The 19,408-nt window shown below is 52.1% G+C and overlaps 2 protein-coding genes across 6 annotated transcripts in view; one reads left to right on the top strand and one right to left on the bottom strand.

The window, feature by feature from the left end:
• Positions 1–234: 234 nt before the first annotated feature.
• On the bottom strand, positions 235–3,515 carry TMEM79 (transmembrane protein 79). 2 transcript variants are annotated; one of them, XM_075133465.1, is made up of 4 exons: positions 3,265–3,515; positions 1,482–2,324; positions 1,007–1,220; positions 235–734 (listed from the first exon to the last, which is right to left on the bottom strand). In XM_075133465.1, exons 2-4 carry the CDS (start codon positions 2,275–2,277, stop codon positions 530–532), a joined length of 1,215 nt encoding a protein of 404 aa, XP_074989566.1. In that variant the 5' UTR covers positions 2,278–2,324; positions 3,265–3,515; the 3' UTR covers positions 235–529. The 2 variants fall into 2 exon arrangements, with proteins under 2 accessions (XP_074989566.1, XP_074989567.1); XM_075133466.1 differs by lacking the exon at positions 3,265–3,515 and having other exon boundaries at positions 1,482–2,597.
• Positions 3,516–5,165: 1,650 nt separating this feature from the next.
• Positions 5,166–19,408, top strand: part of SMG5 (SMG5 nonsense mediated mRNA decay factor) — a 30,014-nt gene continuing 15,771 nt past the window's right edge. Inside the window, exons 1-6 of one of the 4 annotated variants that reach the window (XR_012670417.1) lie at positions 5,166–5,305; positions 12,768–12,866; positions 13,509–13,632; positions 14,299–14,455; positions 17,530–17,619; positions 18,949–19,038. Coding sequence is in view for 3 of the 4 variants with exons in the window: in XM_075133446.1 (XP_074989547.1) it covers positions 5,229–5,305; positions 12,768–12,866; positions 13,509–13,632; positions 14,299–14,455; positions 17,530–17,619; positions 18,949–19,038 (637 nt within the window). In the remaining variant the exon portion in view is untranslated. Of the gene's footprint in view, positions 5,306–6,810; positions 6,828–12,767; positions 12,867–13,508; positions 13,633–14,298; positions 14,456–17,529; positions 17,620–18,948; positions 19,039–19,408 lie in introns of those variants that run through there. The other 3 variants (XM_075133446.1, XM_075133448.1, XM_075133447.1) reach the window with 3 other exon arrangements.

The raw sequence follows: 19,408 nt of genomic DNA, 5'->3' as shown, positions 1-19,408 counted from the left end.
AAGCTGGGTGGGACTGGCCACGCCGCCATGCAGGGAGCCAGGAGCAGGATGCAGGGCTGGGGTGATTTGCAGCGCTGGGAGATGGACAGTTTGGGGAAGCAGCATTTTTTCCCCTCTTAGGAACATCATTTTGGGGCCGGATGATGGCATCCCGTCGACGAAGCTACGAGTCCTGGCAGCAGCGATTCCTCGGGGAATTGCACCCACCCTCCCCAAACCAGCCACAGAGCCGTCTGGCGAAGGGCTTTATTGGGCAAAGCCAGCTCCAGCGGGAGGTTAGGTAAATCCCACCCCAACCCATCCTCACGGAACAGGGCTCACTGGGTCTTGCTCTGGGCCCTGTTTGCCCTCCTGCAGGGAACTCCCAGTGCAGAGGATTTTACAGCTTCGCTCTGTCAACCCCAGGCACCCAGCAAAACCCGATTTGCCTGCACCCTTCCACCTTCAGGGCGCACAAAGCAGGGCAGTGGGGAGGGCTCGACCCCTCTGCACCACGGGGTCCGGGCACCCCATCTGCCCGGGGCCTCCCTCACCCCCAGTACCGGAGCTTGGCCCCACTGTCCTTGGAGCGGTCCTCGGTCTTTGGCGCTGCCACAGCAAGGAGGTTTTCGGGCTCCAGGACGAACATGTTGTAAAGGTTCCAGAGTAGCATGGCCAGGAGGGGCAGGAAGGTCATGCTGAAGCCGAAGGCACGGAAGGAGCGCCCGACGGCGTACGACAGCCAGTAAATCAACCTGGAGAGGGCAGAGAGGTGCGGGCTCAGCAAGGGCGATGCCTTGGGGCCGACACCCAAGGGGTTCTGACCCCAGCGAGGGTTTGCCAGGCACGGCTGCTGTGGGAAGTGGGATGAGGGATGGAGCAACCCTTCCCCTGGGCTGGCTTTCCTGGCTGTTGGCAAGGTGAGGCACTGCCGGAGCGGGAGTTTGCACCAAGGCGTGGTGTTTGCCAGCACCGACAGACCCCGTTTGCACCCTGGGCGCTGCCGCAGGGTAAAGGAGCCACTTACCGGGAGATGGCAAAAAGCCCCGTGAGCAGGGGGATGAGCTTGAGGGCCTCCTGTGGCAGGTAGGTGGCCAGCACAGCCATGTTGAAGAAGTAGAGGATGAAGAGATGGACGGACTGGGAGACGTAGGTGCGGTGGATCTCCACCTCCCGCTGCAGCTCCCCGAAGGGCTCCAGTGCAGCGGAGCAGAGGCGGGAGATGCCGCTGACGATCATCCCTGGGGGGCAGAGAGAGGGGCTGAGCAGGCACCCGGTGAAACTGCATTGGAGCCCGAGGGCTCGGGGAGGGTCGGAGAGAGATGCAACGGGGTGGGAAGAGGGTAGGAAAACTCAAGTCGTCTGCTCCCGGTGGGAGCAATGGAGCTGCAAAGAGCTCAGCCCCGGCTCTGCTCCCCGCTCCCCACGGCCCCCGCTCCCCCGGGGCTAATGCAGCCCAGCGATGGGGGCGAAGGGCTTTGTTCGCCGACCCCACGGCTCACCCAGAACGATGGGGAAGGTGGCAAAGGCGGCGCAGCGGAGCGTGTAGACCAGGCGGGCGCTGACGGTGGGCAGCAGCGGGGCATCAAAAGGCAGGAAGACGTAGGCCCCGTAGATGAAGCAGGGGCAGAGGAGCAGGGCCCCCGCCACCGAGGCCACAGCTTTGAGGTTGCTGGTGCCACAGTCCCTGGCGCGTGGGCACCGCGGGCCCTCGGTCGGTGGCTTGGCCGCTCGCCCCTCAAAGGGCAGTGGGTCCCTGTAGCGCGAGGGACCGACGGGAAGGAAGATCTGCTTCTGGCGGAGGCTGTCGGGTCTGTCGGTGTGGGGGACGTAGCCCCCCTTGCCCTCCTCCCGGGGCCATGGGGCGGGTTGCTTCTTCTGCTTGCCGGGTGTCCGCTCAATGCACTGTGGGTCGATGGGCACGAAGACGTGGGCCGCCATCACGGGCAGCCCGGGGGCTTCCTCGTCTTCGGCCTCAGCTGGGGGGCCGGTGAGAGCAGCCTCCTCGGGGTCTTCGCGGCCCCCTTCAGGACTTGAGCGCCTTTTCGCCTCCGCGGTCTCCGGCTGGCCCCGGGTGCTGTGCTGGCACCGGTCCCATGGCAGGGTGGCATCAGGGTCCCCCAGGTGTTCATCTGGGGCTGGTGGCACCTTGTCCAGGGGGGTGGCCAGGGCCACCTTCCCCAACTCCAGCAAAGCCACCTCCTCAGGGGGCAGGATGGGCTCGGCGGCAGCCATGAGAGTGGCCGGCTCAGTACCGCTGGGGATGCCGCTGGGGACTGGCAAGAAACTCTCCTGCATGCTGGGGCGTCAAAAGGAGACTAGGTTGCCATCCCTCCCGCTTCACCCTGCGTCAGGAGAAAGGAGACAGACAAAAAACCAGCAGAAATGAGAGGTTTGGGGTCATGCACACAGCCCCGGTTACAACGTGGGGTGCGAATTGGCAGCTGCCACCCCTGGAGTCCCCATCGCCTGCCTGCCCTTCCACTGTTAGGACAAAGCAGAGCCCAGCGTCCCCATGCTCTCCCGCCCTGCCAACGCACCCAGCCCATGGCAGCGGGATCAGGGCATGCGGTACCGTGGGTGTGGGCACCGTTGCCCAGAGCTGGGCGCCTGGTGAGCCCGGGGTGTGCGGGTCTGGCTGCAAAACGGGAATTTCTTCCCCACCTGGCCAAACATCCCAGGGTTTCTGGCTGGGCACGAGCCTTGTGACTCGGGAGAGCTGGACACTGCCTGGCCGATGCAACCGGCTGCACCCGCGGCTCCGTCCTGTGCCGGCATCAGCCAAGCCCTGATACCTGGGGAGAGCCGGCCAGGCCGCATCTAGGAACCACAGCTAAAGCCAGGATGAGCCAGATTTGCTGCCTCTTGTGGCCGAGACCGGTCTGGGGCGGGCACAGGAGGCTGCCGGGTGCCCCTTGCTACGGGGGAGCAGGAGATCCAGGGAGAAATCTCACATTTTTCCCTCTTAGCAAGGGATCCCTCTTAGCCCATCCCAGGTGTTGCTGGCTGCGGGCGCGGGAGTCTCCTGCAATGAAAATCTCTCTCTCTTTCCCTTCTGGGCACCTTCATCCCTGCACCCCCAGAAAGAGCCCTGGCTTAGCCACAGACATGGGGAAACTGAGGCACAGAGTGGCGGGGGGCTTCATCTGAGGTCCAGACGAGGGAGTACGGCTAAAGCAGCTTCCTCTGTCTCGCACACCTCCATCTCCCCTCTCCCAGCCCCACTCGCTCGTCGCCCCATGGGACACCGGGCTGGCACCGGGCTCCCCTCGCTGCAAAACTTACTTGGAGAGAGGTGGGGGGCCATGGGGCTGGGGGCCGCGCAGCGGCGGCAGCTGGGCTGGGAGCCTGCGAAGTGCTTCCACGGTCTCTCCGCCGTCTGGACTTCAAACCTGTTTAACCAGCTAAGGTGGGGCCGGGCCGAAAGGGGCAGGCGCAGCAGCCTCACCCGACGCGGCGCTGAGCCCGCGGACGGCCCCTCGGCCCTGTGCCGGCTCCCGTCTTGCTGTGTCCTCAGCGGGTCCCTCCACGGCGTGGGGCAGCCACCATGTAGGGGCAAGCAGAGGGCAGCACGTCCCCCTTCCAGGGGGGGTTCTGGGCTGGGAGGGCTGGCAGCCGGGGCCTGGTGGAGAAGGAGAAGCCCCAGTGCTCGTCTGCCGTGGCAGAGGCAGGACCGGTCTGGATCGCAAGGCCAAGCGCAAGGTCCTGCACCTGGATCGGGGCAACCCCCGGGATCAATCCAGGCGGGGGGATGAAGGGATGGGGAGCAGCCCTGCCGAGAAGGACTTGCGGGTACTGCTGGATGAAAAGCTGGACATGAGCCGGCAATGTGCCCTCGCAGCCCAAAGGCCAACCCTATCCTGGCTGCATCACCAGCAGCGTGGCCAGCAGGGCGAGGGAGGGGGTTCTGCCCCTCTGCTCTGGTGAGACCCCCCTGCAGTACCGCGTCCAGCTCTGGGGCCCTCAGCACAGGACAGACAGGGACCTGCTGGAGCGGGGCCAGAGGAGGCCACAAAAACGATCAGGGGGATGGAACAGCACTGCTGTGGAGAAAGGCTGAGAGAGTTGGGGTTGTTCAGCCTGGAGAAGAGAAGGGTTCGGGGAGACCTTATTGCGGCCTTTCAGTACTTAAAGGGGGCTTATAGGAAAGATGGCGGCAAACTTTTTAGCAGGGCCTGTTGCGACAGGACAAGGGGGAATGGTTTTAAACTAAAAGAGGGTAGATTTAGACTAGATCTAAGGAAGAAATGTTTTACGCTGAGGGTGGTGAGACACTGGCACAGGTTGCCCAGAGAGGTGGTGGGTGCCCCATCCCTGGGAACATCCAAGGGGCTCTGAGCAACCTGATCTGGTTGAAGATGTCCCTGCCCATGGACTAAATGACCTTTAAAGGTCCCTTCCAACCCAAACCAGTCTATGGTTCTATGATTGTGTCCGGGCTGTTCCTGCGATGGCCACGGCCAGCCCGAGGAGGTGAAGCACCAAAGGGAAGGGGGGCCCTGGGGAGCCCCCGCCCCAGCCAGCAGCTCCTGGCTTTCGTACTACATGGCGGCATGAAGGGATTCCCAGGACTGGGGAGGGATTCCTCCCGCCGTTCCCTCCAGCTGGGCCGCTCATGGCCCCCACACGATGGAGGGCGGCCCCTGTTTGAGCGCCCAGGGGTCCCTGAGGCGCCAAGGCAGAGGGACGCCCGCCCCACAGCTCCTGCCAGGCCCATGGCGTGGGGCAGCCATAGGGAGGACCCACCAGGCCGACAGCGGAACCGGCCTGGGGCCTCCCCGGGGCGGGGGAGAGGGGTGATCCCCGTAGCCCTCAGGCCCGGCTCCGGCCACCAGCGCCGCTGCCCTCGTCCGGCGCGCAGGCCTCGTTGACTGACGCCGGCGCGGCCGCCATATTTGCCAGCACTAAGTGCTGGCGCGCCGGCCGCGTGAGTGCGTGGGGAATGGGGGAACTCTCGCGAGATGACGCCGCGCAGCCGCCATGTTGCCAGCACTAAGTGCTGGTGCGGCGAGAGGGTGAAGTCTCGCGAGGTGAGGCCGGCCCCGCCGCCGCCATGTTTGCCCGCCGCTCTCCGGTCTCGCGGCAAGTCTCGCGAGAGCGGCGCGGGGCAGGGGGCAGCCGCGCAGCCATGGCGGCCGAGCGGGGCCGGGGGCGGCGGCGGCGGCGGGGAGCGGCGGCGCGGCGCGACCGGTGCTGAGGGGGCGGTGGGCCGCGCCCGGCCGGGCCGGGCCTTGCCCTCGCCGGGCGCCATGAGCCAGGGCGGCGGGGCCACCGGTGAGAGCGGCGAGCCGGAGGCCAAGGTGCTGCACACCAAGCGGCTGTACCGGTGAGGAGAGGGGCCTCGGGGGAGGATGAGGGACCGGGGGGAGATGAAGGGGGTCAGGGGGGATGAGGGGACCGGGGAAAGGAGATGAGGGGGTCCAGGGGAAACTGGGGGGAGCAGAGGGACGAAAGGAGGTGGGGAGGGTGCAGAGGAGGTTGGGGAGGGCCGGCGCGACGGGGGTTGGGGGGCGATCCGGGGGAGACTGGGGGGACCCGGGGGAAGGGGATGGGGAGGGGAGCCAGGGGGGGCTTAGGGAGCCCAGGAAGGAAGAAAGGGGATGGGGAGGATCCAGAGGAGGTTGGGGAGGACAAGGGTGAAGGGGATTGGGGTGGGGGGACACCCAGAGGTGTTTGGGAAGGACCAAGGTGACGGGAATTGGGGGGATTTAGGGAAGATTGAAGGGAAGGAGGTGGGGGAAGTAGTCAGGGAAGATTTAGGGGGGCTGGGGAAGGAGGTGGCGGAATCAAGGGAAGAGTGGGGATTAGCAGCGGGGAGGGGATGGGGGGGGATCCAGGGCAGATTGGAGGGGAACCTGGAGAGGAGAGGAATCCGGGGGAGATTGGGGGAACAAGGGGGAAGAGAGTTGGAGGGATATTCAGGAAAGATGGGGGAGGAACCAGAGGGAAGGAGATGGCAGGATTGAGGGAAGATTGAGGGAAACAGGGGAAAGGGATGGTGGGATTTAGGGAAGATTGAGGTGAAGAAAACTGGGGAGAATCCAGGAGAAGTGGGCAGTGCTAAGGGAAACGAGAAGGGGGAAATTTAGGGAAGACTAGGGGGAAGGGAACAGGGGGAAGGGGTTGTGTAGGATCTCGAGGAGATGAGGGAAGGGGCTGTGGGGGATCCAGGTGAGATGGGAGAGCAACGGAGAGATGGGGGAAGAAGGCAGGTGGGAGAGTAAGACGGGGATCAGGGGAAAGGGGGCATGGGGCATCCAGGGAGATGCGTCAGGACGTGGGGGATGGAGGAAGGAGTTATGCAGGATTCAGGGAGGTGGGGTGGGAGATGATGGGGGCTGAGGGGGAAGGAGATGTGGGGATGCAGTGGGGTAAGAGCAAGATGTGGGGGGCATCCAGGGAGAGGGGGGCTGGAAAGGGGGTCCCTGGCATTGGCAGATGACCGGGATTACGTGGGAAGCGCTGGAGAAGAGGGTGTGATGAGCAGGAGCTTGAGCCAGGGCACTTTCCTGCTGTATGGAGGGCAAGACTGCTCTAGCCTCAGATCTTCCCCATAACGCACTCCCTGGGACTCCACTCTCTCTTACATCTCTGCACTGTGCATTGCAAGCGGCGTCAGAAGACAAGATTCAGGAAATAACGATGGCCTTGGTCAGCTCAACCCAGCAGGGATGAGGTGCCACGCTGTCAGCGCTGAGGTGCCTGGCCTCTGCTCTGCTGATTACTTGTTTTGTGAGTGCGGCCCGCAAATTGTCCCCTTCTGTCTCAGTTTCTCCATCAGTAAAGCAGATTCATAGTGGAGTTTCAGCAGCGACAGTGTGGTTTTGAAGATGAGCAAAATGATGAAGGCAAGAGGTGGATTTTCCGTCGGGGTCCATTTTCTTTTTGTCTTGCTGACTTGCTCGGTGACATGGGGCATGTCCTTTCATCCCTGGAACCTCACTGCCCTCCTCTAAAACAGGACAAGGCTTGCCTCCCTCTGAGAAATCTGGCAAGATCCTCGCCCAGAAGTCCAAAGCAGTAATAGCAGTTTTGAGTGGTCGTTACTAGAATTTGTTTGTTTCCATGATGCGCTTCGTACAAGCACGTTCCCTGCACTTTGAAGTTATATTAGGTGCATTTTTTTTTTTTCTTCTTGCAAGGTCAGTGGTAAAACACAATGGCTTGGATTACCGGAGGTGTGGGCTGCCTTGTCGTGCTGGAAGCGCCTCCAGGGCTGTGGAGCTCTGTATCTGGCTGTCCCGTTGAGATCCCCCATTTGATCTTAGGGGTGGCTTCCCACATCTGCTAGCAGTTGAGCTACTCCAACGTAACACCTTGCCCACTGCCGCCTGAGGTGTGGTGGACAGGATTCGAGAGGGTGTATGTGCTTCTGCTTGCAAAATAGAATGCATTTTGTTTAAACCACCTTCGTCGTGGTTTAAGATGTGTTTTACTTTGCGGTCACAGTGGACCAAGAGCGTGTGTGCTTCTTAGCTCACCTGACAAGCGGTAACTCACTATGCCGCTGGAGCTCACAAGTGACCGTCCCTTGACCAGGCATGGGATTGGTCATCAAGGCAAGGAAGCGGTTGTTTTCTGTTTAAATTTTTATGGCAGAATAAGGTGTGTGGTTGCTTTATAGCATTTTTACAGCAGAAAAAGAAAACCACGCTCCTGTAGAGATGGCTCTTCTTTTAGCTGGAAGTAAGTACTGTGATTGTAGTGCAGGATTTATAATATCTGCAGTGGCCGCAAATTTTCTTGCTACATAGCTGATAGCTCTCTTAGCAAGCTTTCTACCTTAACAGTCTCTTGTCAACTCTTCTCTATTTCAGCCTGAAGTTCAGTTAGATGAAGCGGTAACTTCCTGTCCTCTAAGAAGCGCGTTGTACTTTGTGTGATGGCTGACTGTCTCTGGAAACTTTTGGCCATCGGATTAACAGTGCCTTTGAATCACAGATGTTTGAATGTCACAGTCCCAGCTGTAAACTGTGCTCACACGGGATCAGCTTTGTGTCTGCTTGTGAGAGCAGTGGGAGTTGAGCTCAGGTCTCCATGGTCCTTGGCAAGTATGTTGGCCATTGGATTGTCTGTTTGGAGATGAGGTTGCCCATGGCTGTTCGTAGAATGGTCTTTGATCTCTTCCGTTTAAGTCCTCCTGGACTGATAACCCCCAAGTTTCAGAATGTGGCAACTGGATTATCCTGGGTGCTGTTTTAGGATGTATGTTTTAGCGTAGGGTGACTGCATTTATTTTACAGATTTCTCTTCCGGATTCTGGGTAACCATTAGCTCACTGGCTTTGCGTTACTATTCTTGTCTGCCAGCCTTGTTCTGGGCAGTATTATTTGTGTACTGACACATGCCAGAATACAAATGAATGGCTGCAGCTCTTTTCCTTGAGAAATGTCTTACTCCTCAGAGACTGTGGCTCTTAGTGATGTATTAAATAAATACAGCAAGGACAAATAATTCTCCCTGCCGTCTTGCCCCATCCCAGAATGTTAATGGCACAGAAGGGAAGTGATAGATCGGTGTCTGTGTGGCTGAAGAGGACTTCGCGTTGGACTGTTTCCACCCTGCTTGGCATGATGTGCTGTCCTTGGTTCTTTTAATAGACTGGCATCTGATTTGCCTCCTCTGTGGTTCTAATGTGCTGTCTGAAAGCAACGTTTAAACCCAGCAGGTATAAAAATGGGTACTGGGACAAAATTTGGCCTCTTAACTGCTAAGTAAAATTCAGCCCGTGGTCTCAAGCCACCCAAGGCACAAATGCTAAATTGCGTTTTAATCAGTCTATAGCACCTGTGTTGACGTTTCCTAACGTTTTTGAAGTGAGGCTGGCTCCTGTACCTTTTTGTCCTCACCGTGTCCCCTTTCTTCACCACTGCGGGCACAGAATCCTTGCAGGTCATCGCTGGCTGTCACAGATTCTTCTTTACTCCTGCCTCCGCCTCCTCCAGCAGCACCATGGAGCTCATGCTGATAAGAAGATGTTTGAGCGTGGGGTCTGCCTTCTGCCTTAGGGCTCAGGAACCCACATCCTAAAAGATAAACCTTGCTGCTTTTAAGTCACCAACTCTGTTTCTTTATGAACCCATAAAAAGTAGCAGAAGCAGCCAGTGTCTTCATGCGCCCGTCCCTGACTGTTGTAGGAAGCAGGGTTGTACGGGAGATGCCCTCCGGGATGCCTCCCACCCTGCGCTCGAGGGGAAGGTGAAATACCCTCCAGCGTCCCTGCTCGCAGTCCCTGGAAGGAAACTTTTCTGTACTTCACGTTTGGCAGGCGTTTGAGTCCTGGTGCATGTGAGTAGGCTTCCCTTAACTGCTTGATCACATTTCTTACCCGCTGATACTGTTGGCAGCCAAATAGCTGTCTGTTTGCTTGCAGCCTGGAAAGGGGGTTCTGGCAACTGCTTTTTGAGTAATTCCTGTCATTTCATGGGCGTCATACTGTACAGTATCAAGATGCATTTCTGTCGCTGCTGAACTCAGGAGGATTCTTAGATTAGGTTTTGTGACCCTTTTTTTAGATATAAAAAAATTGAGGCTTGTTTGGCACGTGAGCTACTGAGCAGTGAGAGAACCTGGACCATGTGCCCACAAAGGAATTTGAATTGAATAAGTGGCAGGAGGAGTCGTCCGCATTGAGCCTTCGAATGCAGTTAACTTGCACACGAGGATTTGGACACGCGGGTTCACATCTGCGCGTGTGACGTCCCACCATAAGGGCTGACCGTGTCCTTGGATGCAGGTGTCGACTGCTTGTAGTCACTGTGAAATCACTGCCCACCTTGAGGTGTCAGTGACACGTGAGCTTCTATCAGACACACGGCGGCTGCTGATTCGGTGCGCAGTGAATGCATTTTTACGGGTATTTTGAAGATGTAGAGACTGCCTGTTTTGGGAATAGAAGATCATGGATTTCCTATACCTCTCTCTGGGAATCAAATGAAAAAGCAGTTCCCCTTCTGGTCACCGTTCTGCATGGGGAACAGATCGCGTCCCTGTGAGCCACGTTGTTCGTTTCCTGCCGAGGGTCTTTGAGAGATACGGTGACAGGACATTAACGACAGGTTGCAGTAAGGATGTGCTTATTGCCTTGTGGCAATTATTGCCTTTATTGCTTTGTGGAGGTCTATTTTGGGAAAACTAAACGTGAATGTGGGGCTTGTTGGTTTTTTCTACACACGCCCCCCGCCGCCGGTATGCTGTGAGCTTGGATGAATGCTTCATACTTACTGCCTTTTACCTGTGAACCAAAAAGCATTTTACTCACTTGCCTTACTTGCTGTTGAGGGAATTAGGTTGTTAGAGTTTGCAAAGGACCTTTAGGCCATGTGAGAAAGATGCTAGTGAGCAGAAGTGGCTGTGGATATCAAGGTTAGTAGCAGACTTTTGTGTGTGGTTCTTACTCTATTCTTGGTTTTCTTCGTGATTGATTAGAAAGAAGTTGGTTCAACTCTGTGATGTTTTGATCTCCCGAGCCATTGTGTAAGACAGTCCTATTCCCTATGCTTCTCTTCTTCTGTCATGTTCTGTGGTCTACTGAAAACAAATGAGATTTCCAGTTATCCTTGGATGAAAGGCTTCCCGTGACATAGCACGAGATGGGACATTTTCTCTTTCAGCTTCTGAATGTTCTGTTTTTTTTTCAAGGAGGTTCTTTTTGGTGTGGTGGGTTTGTGACAGGAGATTTGCCTTTGTCGTGGTTTAACCCCAGCCAGCAACTAAGCACCATACAGCCGCTCTGTGCTCCCCCCCTAGTGGGATGGGGGAGAGAATCGGAAAAAAAGGAGAAAAGGAAGAGAAATAATGATAGAAGAATATACGAAACAAGTGATGCCCGGTGCAGTTGCTCACCACCCGCTGACCGATGCCCAGCCAGTTCCTGAGCAGCAGCCCCGGCCCCCCAGCCAACTCCCCCCAGTTTCTTTGTTCAGCATGACATAAATGGCATGGAATATCCCTTCGGCCAGTTTGGGTCAGCTGTCCTGGCTGTGTCCCCTCCCAGCTGCTTGTGCACCCCCAGCCTCCTCTCTGGCAGGGCAGCATGAGAAGCTGAAAAGTCCTTGACTTAGCGTAAGCACTGCTCAGCAACAACTAAAACATCAGTGTGTTACCAACGTTATTCTCATCCTAAATCCAAAACACAGCACTATACCAGCTACTGGCAAGAAAATTAACTCTATCCCAGCCGGAACCGGGACAGCCTTGCTAGTAAGGGGCTGGTATACGAAACCGTCAGTTACTTTACAGTTATCTGTAGTTTTCGAGGAAGTGGTGGTGGTTTCAGCCTGCCTTTTTAGCATATGGTTTTGCACGCTCTTGCTTGCAAGTGCCATGCGAGTGCCCTGTATTCAATCTGGCAACCATTTGTGCACGTGCGTGAAAAGAAGGTTCAGTCATTGCATTGGGCTGTGAGTGTGGTGAGGGAGTTTGCATTCTGTCGGCGATGGAGAATTTGGGGAGGGGAGCAGGCTGGTAGCAGCACCTAACTGTTCTGCTTTGCAGAAGTTTGCTCTGATCAGGTCTGTCTCGTTCTGTATTTACAATGCACCTTGCTTGTCTTCAGCTTCTTGTTCAAACACCTCTCCGTGTGCGGCCGGCTCAGCAGCAGGAGCAGTAAAGGTATTAGAACAAACGAGGAACGTCGGGTTCTCCCCCTCAATGTGAAGTTGAGGGGGAGAACAAGTACCTGTGGAGTTTGATAGCTAATGGCTGGGGATGACTTGGAGGACATATTTCTTGAAGAGGAACATGTAAAGTCAACAGCTGGGAAGAGTTAATTTCAGAATTCAGTTTAGTGACCTCAAATACAGGCTTAACAACAGCAGAGGTTTAGAGATGATCTCTCTTGGTAGGAAGGGTTTAACATGGCTGGTCGATTTTTGCTTTATTGAACTGTCCATGAGATATCGATGAGGGTACTTTCTGTCAGCACTAATGCTTCTGGAAGTCCCTGATTTTATTTCACTGCAACGTTCTTGAATTGTAGTCTGATTTGTTCACAGCTACAATCTTTCGAGTGCTTGAGATTTTACACACGGTGTGGTATTCCTCCTCCAGGAGGAGAGTCTTGGGCAGTGATTCACAGAAGTATTTTTTTGCATGACTCAGAGGTTTGGAGGTTGCTTGGTCTGTCTTTTAGCTGGCTTTCAGCGGAAAAATCTCGTAATGAATTTCCTATTTTAGGCTGGTTTTGAATATCTCTGTTACCTATCACTGAGAGATCTTTAAGGGCTTTAATCAGTGAATCACTGTAACGAAGATCAGGAAGTTTGGCAAATGAGAATGACGTGAATTGCCTTCTTTCGTAGACAAGTTGGTAAGGAAACAGGAATTGGTGGAGGTTTGACTCTTACCCTATCAAAACAGTAATTGTTAGAAATCAATCCTTTTTTATTCTTAGAGTTTAAGACTTCTAAACTAATCTGAGTGTATGTACAGCATGATTTAATCGCTGAGGTTAAAAGTTACTAACATGTCCAAAGAAATTTCTGACTTTGCTACTGTAGAAATGATTGACATTTTTGACCAGACGGGCAGTGGTAACTGGTGATTAAAGAGCTGGTTTGTAGCAAAATCATGACAGTGTGGGTAACTCTGCTTTTTTCTTCTTTCCATAAGCTTTTAAAAATAGAGTGCTGAAAGGAAATCAGTTAATATGGTGTGGTGGTATAACGTGGCTTGCTAATAATGGAATGAACTAGGCTAGTATGGTTCTGTGCAGGTATCCCAGATCTCAAGAAATAATCCCAGATAACCTGCTATTCTGAAACTCTTCTTTCTGTCTTACCTTGCAGAGCAGTGGTAGAGGCCGTTCATCGATTGGATCTCATCCTTGGTAATAAGGCAGCGTATCAAGAAGTGTTCAAGCCGGAGAACATCAGCTTGAGGAACAAGTAAGTTGGGCAGGGCACTTGTTTTTTATCTTTGGTTGGGGAAAATCCATGTGAAGCAACACATGGAGGTTTTGAATCTGCAGTTTCACAGTGTATTCAATTGGTAGTGCCCCTGTTGGGATCCCTCCAGGTTTTTGAAGCAGAGGCTAGATTTGAGATCTGTATGTGAACAACACCTAACCATACAGTCCATGGCTGGAGGCTTTCCTGGGTGTCGTCGTGATATAAATAAGTCGTCTTGGTGTTGGCCAATGCCTTCCTTGTAATTATCTTTAAAAAACTGTGTGGTGAAGAAACTTCTTATATGTATGTGAAATCTTTTATCAGGTTCAGAGGCTGCCTAGCAGGGATGATTTTTCTTACTAATTTTTTAAGCTGTCAAGACAATTCTTGACATTAATCAATTCCTTCCTAATCCTTCCAATTTAGGAAGTTACTGATGGCCAGCTGAGCCAAGGTGACTGGTGAGGTGTATGGCTTTTCCAGATGCTCTTGTGTGGGAGTGATACAAGCTGTACCATCACCAGATGGCCTAGCTCATCCATCATAATGAATTCAGATTTTCCTCTTCCGTGCTTATGTAGCGGCAGCTGTATTTGAAGCTGCTGTAGCTAAATATGAATTCTCTGCTATTTATCTCAGGCTGCGGGAGCTGTGTGTGAAGCTGATGTTCTTGCATCCAGTGGATTATGGAAGAAAAGCAGAAGAACTGCTCTGGAGAAAAGTTTACTATGAAGTTATCCAGCTCATTAAAACAAATAAAAAGGCAGGTATCTATGGCTCTGGCATGAGAAAGTCTCTGGCGGTGCAAGGGGTGAGACCAAGTTAAAAGCTTCATTTGCTTGGAGAAGTTGTGGTCTGAACACAGGGCAGGAAGCCAGGGACTCCTGAATTTTAATCATGGAGCTGACGTACACTTTTTGTCTAGCTGTGGGCAGGTAAGCTTTAATGATCTGCTCAGAGACCTGCCATTGCAGAGGATATTTCAACACAATTTGCTTAATTTTTGTCTTCCCATCTTGAAAAGACATATATCTCCATCTAGAACGATGGTCTTGAGGGGCTTTGTCAGTGCTGATTGTTTTTACTAGAGTTGGTCACTGGAAAATACTCACAGTGTTCACACTTGTATTTTCTAATGCCGTGAACTCTCTCCTGGTGATCTGGTTGTCTGAATGTATTTAAGGTGCTCTAACCAGACACCTTGATTTTATTTATTTGTTGTTGCAGCAAGTATTTCTCCTTCTTGATGTTGACCCTTAGTAAATACCACTAGATACAACATTGCTGAGCAAGAGGAGGTACAGAACTGTGCAAAACCAATTACAGCTGAGCTACCCACTATCTTGCTTCATACTCGGTATAACTTGGGTGGCCAGCCTAAAATGTTACCCGGACTGCATTAACATATTCTCGTTTTTCTTCCCTCCAGCACATTCACAGCCGTAGCACTCTGGAGTGTGCGTACCGGACTCACTTAGTTGCTGGCATAGGGTTTTACCAGCACCTTCTCCTCTACATTCAGTCTCACTATCAGCTGGAGCTGCAGTGCTGTATTGACTGGACGCACGTAACGGACCCTCTAATAGGTCGGTGCTTAATGTCTTGGACTCGTGGGCAAGGCCTGAATCCCAGACAGGTGGCTTCCCCTTGCGCTAGTCCCTCTTTGTTTTGGCATTCAAGGGATTATCCTTTTTTTTTTTTTTCACCCTGATTAGCCAGTTATCTGTTTAGAACAGACTGTCTGTCTTGCTCTCCTTTCCATGGCACTGTTTTGTTGCCTTTTTTAATCCTAAACTAGGGAAGAAAGAAGGGTTTCTAACAGGAAGAAAATGCTGTTAGAAAATTCATTAGTAAGTGTTTGGTGATGGCAGGTTTTTGTGGAAAATTGAAGAGCACTTCTGGCTGTACAGAATGTTTTTAAAAGCTTAATTAAAGCAGACAAATGGGCCAGTGGGGGAATAGGTTCTTGAAGTCAACAGATTTTTGTCAGGACATCCTATTCGCTAGATGTAAGATATTGTTCCTCCTTTTGGTGCCCCTTCTATTTGTGCTCCCTTCGCATACTTCCTAGTTATACTGTGTGTAGCTTTGAAACTGCTGTTGAGTCTTGGACTGAGAACGTGAGGAAGCTCCTGTACCGCAGTAGGTATGTTAGCTGTCCGACGTAACCGCCTCTGTGCATGCCCTTAGATGCAGGGTAATTTGAGGTATCTTACCTATTAGGGGAGGAAGAATAAAAGTGTTTACAGTCTTGAAACAGCTCAAGGCTGCATATGCATTCACATCCTCGATTGCCTTGTAATGGTTTGTTCACATTTGCTCCTGGGTTGTGCGCGGTGGCCTCAAGGCACATGTTTGTTTGGGTGGGTCCAGGTGAGAAATGGAGCCTCTGTATGTTTTGTGAACTGTATTAGCAAGGGTTTAATTGACATTCTTGAAGCCGGCTTGGGGGACGGCAGAAGCCGGCATAAGAGAAGTTAGTACGTCTTTAGCAATAGAACGTTTTAGTTGCTGGTATCCTATTCTTAGTTCTGGGAGATGATTGTATCATGATCGGCTTTGAAATGTCGGTTTAAAAGGCAGATGTCCCTGGCAACTGTTGCTTTGAGAAATGTATCTCAGTACTGCAGAATTAATAAATTCTCGAAATGCGCATTCCAGATGGGTTTGTACCCTGTGGTGCGTGATTGCATTTGAAAAGCTCCCCTTACTCAGGTTTCTTAATGTGTTTAGGCTCTTTAATTAAAAGGGTGCAGCAGACGAGCATGTAACTGGATAATAGAGATGTAACCTTGCATATCTGGAAAAGATGGATGTGTAAGAATCCCGAATGAACTACAAATTAGGGTGGACACAACTTGATGGTTATATAAATGGGAGCAAGAGGATTCAAAGCAAAAAAGAAAGGGAGGATAGGTCCAATAGCATACGCGGACACGGACTTGAAGGCCATGTATTTGTATAATGCAACTCATACAATGCCTGTTAGTAAGTGGGAACCATTCCTCACTGGTCACTTAAGCCTCCAGATTTCACTTCCACTCTTTTAACCTAAGCCAGGAGGGATGCAACTCAGACTGCAGGCTGGACTGGTCTTAAAAAAACCTTCCTTTGGGATTCCTGCTTGAGGGAGTTTTCTCCTCCAGAATGTGGTTGTTCCTTGGCAACAGGAAGACCGAACCTAGACTGAATCCATGATAGTGGTCTGCCCGGTGGCAGTAAATGCTCTCTGGAGAGGAAGTGTGAGCGCGGTAGCCTTTGCCTCCCGATCTCTGGCTAAACCGTGGCCCCGCTGGAGAGAAGGTGCTGATGGGGAGATGGGAAGCACGGTCTTGCCAGCTGCAGTCCCTCCCAGGAACTGAGTCATGTTTGATGGCTTAAGTTAGTTCAGATCAGCTGGCTGGAGACTTCCCCTGTTGCTTTTGACACTTTCTACTGCCTGAACCACTTTTTTTTTTTTTTTTTGAAGTTCGGTATAGAATACACTAGACTAGACTATACTATTTCAGTTGGAAGGGCCCTACAACGATCATCTAGTCCAACTGCCTGACCAATTCAGGGCTGACCAAAAGTTAAAGCATGTTATTAAGGGCATTGTCCAAATGCCTCTTAAATGCTGACAGGCTTGGGGCGTCGACCACCTCTCTAGGAAGCCCACTGCAGTGTTTGACCACCCTCTCGGTAAAGAAGGGCTTCCTAATGTCCAGTCTAAACCTCCCTTGATGCAGCTTTGAACCATTCCCACGCGTCCTTTCACTGGATACCAGGGAGAAGAGATCAGCACCTCCCTCTCCTCAGGAAGCTGCAGAGAGCAATGAGGTTGCCCCTCAGCCTCCTTTTCTCCAAACTAGACAAGCCAAAGTCCTTAGCCGCTCCTCACAGGACGTTCCTTTCAGCCCTTTCACCAGCTTTGTTGCCCTCCTCTGGACGCAAAGGCAGTTTTGTCCAGAGGCAGTTCTTCCTAACTGACTGCAGCTGCCCTGTCTACAACACAGATTTGATTTTTCCTTGTTTTACTTCTCTTCCTCCCTTTTTGCTTGGCCAGTCCTAAATCTAGATCTCAGTCTTGAGACAATGAGTTTGTTCCCATCTTCAGTGTTCGGGGAGGGTACGTCCACGTTGCATGCTACTGCCAGGTGCAAGTGTGCTCAGACTTTGTTCTGGCTCCCAGGGATTTGCACCGACTCCTATCCAAATGCCTCATTAGTCATGCCAACAGAATCAGCCTCTCAACAGGCCTTATTAGCTTGTGCTCAATGCTGTGTTAACACAATCACGTGGCTTGTAGACAGGAATTGGCCTTTGTCCTCTCATCTGAGTGCAGATGGAGCCAGCTCTTTGTGGCATACCTTGTAGATAAGTCTGAGTGACAGTCATTTCAGTGACTCTTAGTGACATGCACTGCCCCTAATCAGCAGGGAATGAAGAGGCAGTGGGTGACCATCAGTGTCTACGTATATTTTCTACATTTATTTTCCACATTTTGACAACAAGAGTGAACCAGCGCTGGTCTATAAGATGCCACAGTGTGGTCTGACCATGTGGTCTTTGTTTTCATCTGGTGAAATGCCGGGTGTCTCAGGCAGAGGCATAGCCTGCTCGTGTGTCTTTCCAGCAGCCTTTACCCAATGGTGTATGTGATTTTATATTTCTCATGTAGGCTGCAAGAAACCTGTGTCTGCATCGGAGAAGGAGATGGAGTGGGCACAGATGGCATGTCACAGATGTCTGGTTTATCTGGGAGATCTAGGTAAGAAGAGCATCGTCTTTCAGGGCAACCTTTAATACGTTAGAAAGATGGTGCCTGTTCAGTACTGGGTCCATTGTTGTTAGTCACCAGCTGTAGTTACTTGCAGACACCGGTTTCCCTCGGACACATTTGTCAATGACTGGTATAAGCTGAAATCCTCGTGGATAACTGCACTGCTACAAATTGCAGAAGCTTTGTTTCTGGGCAAGTAGATGAGGAGTTTGCTGTAGATAAACAGCTGTATCTGTGGCTGTGCAAGAGTGGAAGCCTTTGCTTTTATTTATGTTGTTCGGACAGTGTGAAGGAAACTCAAAGTGGGCTGACTTCTCAGTTCAGACTTGCTTTAAGGTTGCCTTACGGAGCCACTGTCATCAGCATAAGTGTGACTGAAAATCAGATTTGTTAAGCAGTATTGTGAATCAATCGAGAGTGATAGGCCACTGCAAAGCCCCAGGTTCTTTGTCATTGTGTCTGGCTGCGTGTCATCCTTTTTATAGCAGACGTGTCTATCCCACAGTCACGACCTCCTGAAGTGTGTGGTAAGTGTGTCAGCTTCTTGCTTGATTGTGAACATGTGGGAGGGAAGGCAGTGAGAAAACATGTAACTGTGAAAAACAGCTATTTGAAGTGTGGCACGGGTAAATGTGCTTGACACGCAGCAGCCTTCAAGCTCTTGAAAGCTGTTTGGCGTTATCATCGTGCGTGAATCAGCCTAAAAATGGCATTGCAAATAAATGTCTTATGGGGGTAGTAAGAATGACTTACCTGACTGACGGGAGAGAAGTGCGCTCACCTCTTCACAGTGGTTTCACTTAAAGTTTCCAAAATGCCTGCTGTTGTTAAAAAAAAAAAAAAAAAGAATAAAGTCCAGTCTAGCTACAGCCAGCTATTTTATTAGGTCAGCTGACTTGCTTTAGATTTCACAGGCTGCTGTAGTAGAATATAGTCTGTTTGAGGTACTGGAAAATGGAGCACGACTCTGAGTTATTTCAAGGATAAATGAATCGGCACTTAACACACGGAGCAGAAGAATTTCTTCCTTTTGCTTACATGCTGCCACAAGTGTTGAGGCACCCCTTTGCTTGAAGTGGCAGGGGTTGTGATGTGCGGAATAGTGCAGTTAAAATAAAAGTGCTTCAAACGGGCCTGGCAAACCCTGTACGTTTGTGTTTTGCCAAGAGCAGTTCTTCTTTGATGGATTTGTTGACTTGGCCAGTATTTCTAGTTTTGTGGTATTTTTAATCTGTAGGGAAACTGTGCTTCTCTGCAGAAGGGAAGAGAAGACACTGCCTTCTGGTTTCTGATGTGCGGTGTGTGGTTTTCTTTCAGCTCGCTATCAGAATGAACTGGCAGGTGTGGACACAGAGTTGCTGGCTGAGCGGTTTTACTATCAAGCCCTTTCTGTTGCACCACAAATTGGTGAGTGAGTTACCATGAATTTTTAGTTGTTAAAATCATGTTGCCGCAACCTAAAAACAATACTTGGTGGTGCTGCGCTAGTCAGGTTTATATCCTGCTGCTGCGAGAGGAGTGGTTTTATCCTCTGGTTAAAATTACTTCCTTCTTTGTGAATCTCTCTTTTGCTGGCAAGCCAAAGAGAGGAGTTAAAGCAAAGGTGCTCTTCGCCCGTGACCTCGACTTACTCATCTGATAACCTCTGAGAAGCTCAGACTTCCATGAACGTGGTAAAGTTGTGCTCTTCTGGCTGAGGGAAGATCCAGCTGTCCATTGCCAGAAGCAGAGCATCACTGGCAATTTCCCTCTTTTTACCCCTGCCCAAAAACTCGCA

The sequence above is a fragment of the Calonectris borealis genome, chromosome 29 (genome assembly GCF_964195595.1).
Source record: "Calonectris borealis chromosome 29, bCalBor7.hap1.2, whole genome shotgun sequence".
NCBI classification, from domain to species: domain Eukaryota; kingdom Metazoa; phylum Chordata; class Aves; order Procellariiformes; family Procellariidae; genus Calonectris; species Calonectris borealis.
Note: the sequence above shows the minus strand (reverse complement) of the source record. Positions and strands in the feature narration are given on the sequence as shown.

Coding starts and splice junctions, on each gene's coding strand:
- TMEM79 (XM_075133465.1), bottom strand. CDS start 2,277: ATGCAGGAGAGTTTCTTGCCAGTCCCCAGCGGCATCCCCAGCGGTACT. Junction 1,221..1,481: donor CACCTTCCCCATCGTTCTGG/GTGAGCCGTGGG, acceptor TCTGCCCCCCAG/GGATGATCGTCAGCGGCATC. Junction 735..1,006: donor GGGCTTTTTGCCATCTCCCG/GTAAGTGGCTCC, acceptor TGCCCTCTCCAG/GTTGATTTACTGGCTGTCGT.